General features: G+C 27.8%; 1 protein-coding gene across 1 annotated transcript in view; it reads right to left on the reverse strand.

The window, feature by feature from the left end:
• Positions 1–753: 753 nt before the first annotated feature.
• LOC107442960 (aldehyde dehydrogenase, mitochondrial) overlaps positions 754–6286 on the reverse strand; it is a 37725-nt gene continuing 32192 nt past the window's right edge. The window contains exon 12 of the mRNA XM_016056671.4: positions 754–878. Coding sequence (XP_015912157.1) covers positions 846–878 — 33 coding nt within the window. The 3' untranslated portion in view covers positions 754–845. The remainder of the gene's footprint in view (positions 879–6286) is intronic.

Below are 6286 nucleotides of genomic sequence, written 5' to 3' on the forward strand. Positions count from 1 at the left end.
CAACGTACAATATTCAAATCGCGTGAATAAGAATCGCAACACGCAAATATGAAAAGCTATGCTTGATATTAAAATCGTGTGAATAAGAATCGAGATATTAGCAGATTCCAGGCTTGGGACCTTTAAACGGCTTGTCAGAAGCAGCGTCGTTTGAACTACAAAAATCGGATCTATCTGGAGGACGGGTATAAAATTCGGAAAATCTTATCTGCTGCGAGTAAAAGGGGAGAAAATAGTTAAAATAAGTAAAAATGAGAAAGGATTGGTAGCTATGTAGTTTGAATTTTCTGTTTCTCTTTGAAAATCGGTGTATTTTCTGAAAAAGCGGAATATTTATAATAAAAAAAGTGAAATTTTTAGAAAAATCTGAATTTTTGATAAAAAAGCTGAAATTCAAGCGATAAAAGTGAAAAAAGCGGAAAAATCTCATTCCTGAATAACTTTCTAAAACCAAAATTATCTCAGTAGTATGACTCTGCTTAATTTTTCCACGTGTAAATTATGTCTTTAGATATTCGCCAATTTAAAATTGTGGAACTAAATTTTGTTGATATTTCAATTTTAGAGCTCAAAAAAATATTCTAAAATAAGAACTTCATCTCCAGTGAACTTAGATAAGGTTAATATAATCAATCCTTTAACTGTTTAGTCAATACCTGTTTCACTGCATCAAAAAATGTTTATAGCCATTTAACTTGATGAAACTAATAAACATGTATGAACAATATATTTTATCAGAAATATTTCAATAAATGATACAAAAATAAAATTTATTTAAAATTTGTACACTATTTTAGTTAACAGATATGTAATAACAATACTTGTTTGGCACTTTCTTTAAGCACTTAACTGTTCTTTTCAGGAATTTTCATAGTTACCTGAAAAGTGAATTATGTTTAACAAAAATTCAATTATACGGTAAAAATCTAACAACAAAATATGGCAATAATTTAATTATACGGTAAAAATCTAATATAAAATTCTTCCAGCTATGTACTGTAAAACTGATGTTGGGAAGAAAAATCGAAGAAAAAAAAATTACAAGAAGGTTGTTAATTTAAAACAACAAATTATAACACATTTTGAATTCGTTGCAAGATCGAAAAAATATTCCATATCTGAGCAGTTATCACGTTTCGTAGCAGTTCAAAATCGGAACACTTTTTTTGTAATACTAGTATAAAAAAAATTAAACTACTTTTTTTATTTAATTATTTTCTTCAGAACGAATTTTATTAATATTCGTTAAAATAATTTTATAAATAGAGCAATGGATTTATACTTTTTATAATATTATGAGGCCGTTTGTTCGCAGGTACTTCTCATTCATCATTGTTTCTTCTCTTAAAAATCAATATAAATATTTTGTTCATAAAATATGTAATTATTATAATTTTATGTAAGCACATTTGTTAACATGATAATCGGAACCACAAGAAAGGATACCTAAGCTTGAGTAAGTAATTAACTTGAAAAAATATTTAAACTTGCAAGTATAATATGTGAGTCACTAAAAGAAGTAATAAATTAACTTGTTAACAATATATAATGATAACATTCTATCATATAAATTTTTTTTTTTAAAATCTTTCTTGAGTTTTTTATATTTTTAAAAATTTCGAAATGGTAATTTTTATATTTATTAATATTTTTTTGTTACTTGTGACATCAAGTTAAGTGCACTCTCATAAAATGAAGATCTCCTGAAGAAAAATAAAATTTTCTAGATAGGACTAATTTAAAGCAAAAAGGTGTGTGAAGAGTTTAAGAAAAAAACTTCAATAACTTTAACTAGCGTTAAATTCAAAAATGCAAATGACTCTTTCAACATATCAAATTCCAATTCTGTATTTGCATTTCTGCGGACTTCACAGTGGCTCACAAGATATTTTTACTACTAGTTTAACAGCTCATTAAAATTTATTGTATTGTACCTCTTGAACATTTTTTACATACTTTCGTAATTTCAAGTTTAAATTATTCTGCAACAAAACAAAATTTTACCTTTATTTGAACACCTAAAACAATGGCCACATTTACTATTTTTAAATATAGAGAGACATGCATTAAAATATAGCCAGTATCAATTTTTAATATTCCCTTATATAAAATATTTAAATTTGTAATTGTTGTTGATTTGTAATTTTTTTCAAGTCAACTTAAATCAAATAACTTAATTGGTGCTTCAATTATTTCAAAAAAAAAAAAAAAANAAAAAAAAAAAAAAAAAAAAAAAAAAAAAAAAAAAAAAAAAAAAAAATTGTCACTTCACATTTTAGCAAAAAAATAACTTAGTGGTTGATCCCTCAATTTAAAACTTTTGTTAAGCGGAATCTATCATTTTTAAAAATCATATGAAAGAGAGGAATCAATAATTGTGACTTGGGCAAAACTCTTACAAACAAAATTTGTTGTTACATTCGCTGATTATAATAAATAAACGTATGACCCCCCTGAATTCATCACATTATTTGGTAATGTATAATTTTTATTGAATTTCATTTTCATAAAATAACTGAAATCCAAAAAATGCAAATTAATAAATCCTGTTGGTAAGCCTATGTATAAACCAGGGATGGGCAAACTGTGGCCCGTCGGAAGGTTTTATCTGGCCCGCGGATAGAATTTTAACTTGCCGATCCCTGGCGAATATAAACAATATACATTATACATTCATTTTCTTGTTTACTTTGTTTAAAGCTATTTTTGTTTTTTCTTTTTTAACAAAGTACTAATGACTTTTTTACTTTCTCTATTTTTGTTCTACAAAACATAAATTGATGGAAATAGCTAGCACAGACAGCTTCAATTGGTAAAATTCTAAAAGCAGAAGTTCTTTATAGAATAGCCGTAGATTGGCTCCAACTAGCGTTTGTCTTTCTCGAGGAGCAAACTTATGGAATCTAATATAGGTGAATTGTACTTCACATGTGGCACACTGTGCATTTTAAGCTCCAACGAGCAGACAATCTAACAATCATCTGAAGCAGTTGTTTCTAAATATGGCAAAGCTTGAGTTTTACAAATCATTACCAAAAGCTAGTTTCCAAAATCAAATATTTCAGGCCCAGGAAATCAGTGCTATGTTTGCTTAATCTTATATATGTGAATAAGAGTTTTCAACTATGAACCTTAGAAAAAATCAGAAGTAGACTAACAGACAAGCAAGCTTCGTTTCTTAAAATAAGCACATCTCACTTCAAACCTCAATGTAAGGAACTTTTTAAAATGAAATCGCATTTTAATTCATTTCATTATATATTTAAATTAAAACTTGAATATCGTTTTTTTTAGAAGTTTTTACTCGGCCCGCCAAACTTTCTCCCCCGATTTTTTGTCCTCGCCTAAAAAAGTTTGCCCATCCCTGATATAAACCATGCATTAGGGTTCCCATTCAATTTCAGAAAGAAAAAAAAATTCCCTGACTTTTCCAGGTATAACAGGAAAATTTTCGATTTGGGAGCAAAAAAATATTATTGAATGAGGATGAAAGGGTGGAAAAGCTTCACTAAAATGTGAAATTAAAAAAAAAATAATTGTAATGGATGTTAGAATCATTTAAGTCTAATTTCAATAACTGATTACTGTAATTGACAATTCTAAAACTGGATATTTCCCAGGTTTTTGCACAAAAAAAAAAAAAAAAAAAAAAAAAAAAAAAAAAAAAAAAAAAAAAAAAAAAAAAAAAAAAAAAAAAAAAAAAAATGAAGCTTTTCCAGACTATTCCCTGCTTTTTAGAGCAAAAATAAAATTCTCTGACTATTCCTGGTTTTCCCTGAAAGGGAGCTACGATGCGTTTAATTAATGGATAGGCCTAAGTTCAAACAATTGGAATTTTGTGATTTTTACCAGCAATATAAATTAAATGTTGGATCGAAAATTGAATAATATAAATTCAAAATGGAAAAGGTGAACCTTTTTTAAAAACTCCTTTTAGAAAATTGTACAGATTGATTGATTTAATCTAACACAATATCATATGCAAATATTTAAGGGACAGACAAGGGAAAATAAATAAAAAGTTTGCAGAAAATTTTTTTAGAAAAAAAAATGTGTACTTCATAGTCGTTTAGCAACGTGCATAATTTAAATACAATCATCTAAAAATGCCTAAATATTAAAAGTTAAGATGTAAGTTACAATCGAAGTCAGAAGGTGGTGTGTATGCCAATACGACAAGTGCGCCTTCCATGATTATGCGATTAACCGGTTGCCTGCTGCATGCATTTACAGTGAAATCTCCATCAGGCCACAAATACCGCTGTACGAAGTGTATTCTCCTATGTACTCCCACCGATATTTTAATAATGCTAGGTGGTAACAAGAATATCTCTCTCCATTTGTTTTAATGATATCGTGTTTTTGCTGTTTCTCATCTCGCCACTTTACACGATCAGTTTGAATCTCTTTGTCGAGTAAAGAGGACTTAAAATCTTTACCCTAATTCGTTGAAATTTCGAAAAGAAAAATGGAAAACATATTTCTTGGTGAGTTAAATAGTAGTGAACAAGAAAGATTTTACAAGGCTCACAATAATTTTCTTAATAATTTGCTTTTGTATTACTTTTATAACACTCCAATAGTTTTGCTACTTCCTGTGAAATATCTTTTCACATACATATGCAGGGTTGCCACAGAAAAAAAATGAACAAAATAGTTGCTTCTAGTAGCCTAAAGCAAGAAAATAGTCGCCTAAAATTATGAAAATAGTTGCCTAAATAAGAACAAAAAATTTTCAATACTATGACTAAAATTTTATTAAAAGTCTCCCATTGTAATATACCACGATCCATTTAGTCAAGTTGACGGACAATATGATAATTTTCAAATAAATGTTAGTGCTCTAGCACAAAAGTTTCATATAAATTTTTTTTTCTATATTTGCAGAACATTAAATACTTTTAAATGCTAGAATTAATGCAAAAATATAATTTTTTTTGAAAAAATAAATAAATAAAATAAAATACTCTTTTTATTAATTTTCCCTTTCACATAATTTTTCCTTTTATCAATAATTCATTTAGCAAATATATATATATTGAAAAAGCGATTACTAAAATTCGAAATTCATGCATTATAGTGTCGTATTAAAAATTGGGTTCTTTAAAATCATGCAGTTTCGTAGCAATAACTGCTGAAAAGGCGATTGAGGAACAAAATAGATTCACAATGGAATCTGCGCGAATTGAGTACATTACAAAGTGATTACTCAAATTTGCAATTTAATATTTTTTAAATTTTTAGAAGAAAAAAAAAATTATGTTCAGAAGCTACATTGGGCCGCAGGTTGTCAACCCAATTTATGCTAGAAAAAAATTTGCATAAGAGCACAAAAAAGTCTTACAATAGTCTCCTTTTCCTGAAAATAGTTGCTTTTATAGTCTTTTTAGGCAAAAAAAGTAGCCATAGTTGCTTCAGGTCAAAAATAGTTGCATTTTAGTCACCTGTGGCAACCCTGCATATGAATATCCTTCTCAAGTAGTCAAATAAGCTTCACCCCAATACAGGTCTGATCAGAAATTTGGCTGTAACCCGAATATGGTTAACGCGGCAGTCAATGTATTAATCTGCAACAATTACCTGCTATAGTCTAAAATAAATAGAAACTATTTCTTCAAACAAGTAATCCACTGTTTAAAAAAAATAAATAAAAACAAGTGACTTTAAATATAAAGTGAAATACCCATTCTTCGGGAATGTCAAAGGTATAATAAATAATTGGAATGTTTTCAAATGATAGAAAGTAAAGGGAAAATAAACTATGTCTTCAGTCGTGTTCTCCCCCTTATTGCACATACAGGAAATGATTCCAAGAAGCCATTTTTAAATCTTCAAAAAGTAAAAGAATAAATGCAAAAAAAAAAAAAAAAAAAAAAAAAAAAAAAAAAAAAAAAAAAACTAAATTTTTTATTTTTATATTAGGTTCTCCAAATGATGCACATTTACAGGGTTCCCACTCTATGATGAGATTGAAATTCAAGGACTTTCCAGGACTTTTCAAGGACCTCAATAAAATTTTCAAGGACCTTAATCTAAGACCAATTTTAAAAATTATTCTCTTCTATTTTACTAGAAGCAACAATGCTTGTTGTGGCAATAATTAATTTCAAATATAATACCTAAATGCTTTGCCTATATAGAGAGAAGAGAGTATATGTATTATGGACTAAAATTTATATTTTTTTAAAAACAACCCTACTGGTTTTACATATTAATTCACAAAATCATTTTCAGCACAATCTATAACTAATGGTAATGAGGTGTTAATGGTGAAATCCTTTAATCC

This window comes from Parasteatoda tepidariorum, chromosome 3, assembly GCF_043381705.1.
Source record: "Parasteatoda tepidariorum isolate YZ-2023 chromosome 3, CAS_Ptep_4.0, whole genome shotgun sequence".
Classification (NCBI taxonomy): domain Eukaryota; kingdom Metazoa; phylum Arthropoda; class Arachnida; order Araneae; family Theridiidae; genus Parasteatoda; species Parasteatoda tepidariorum.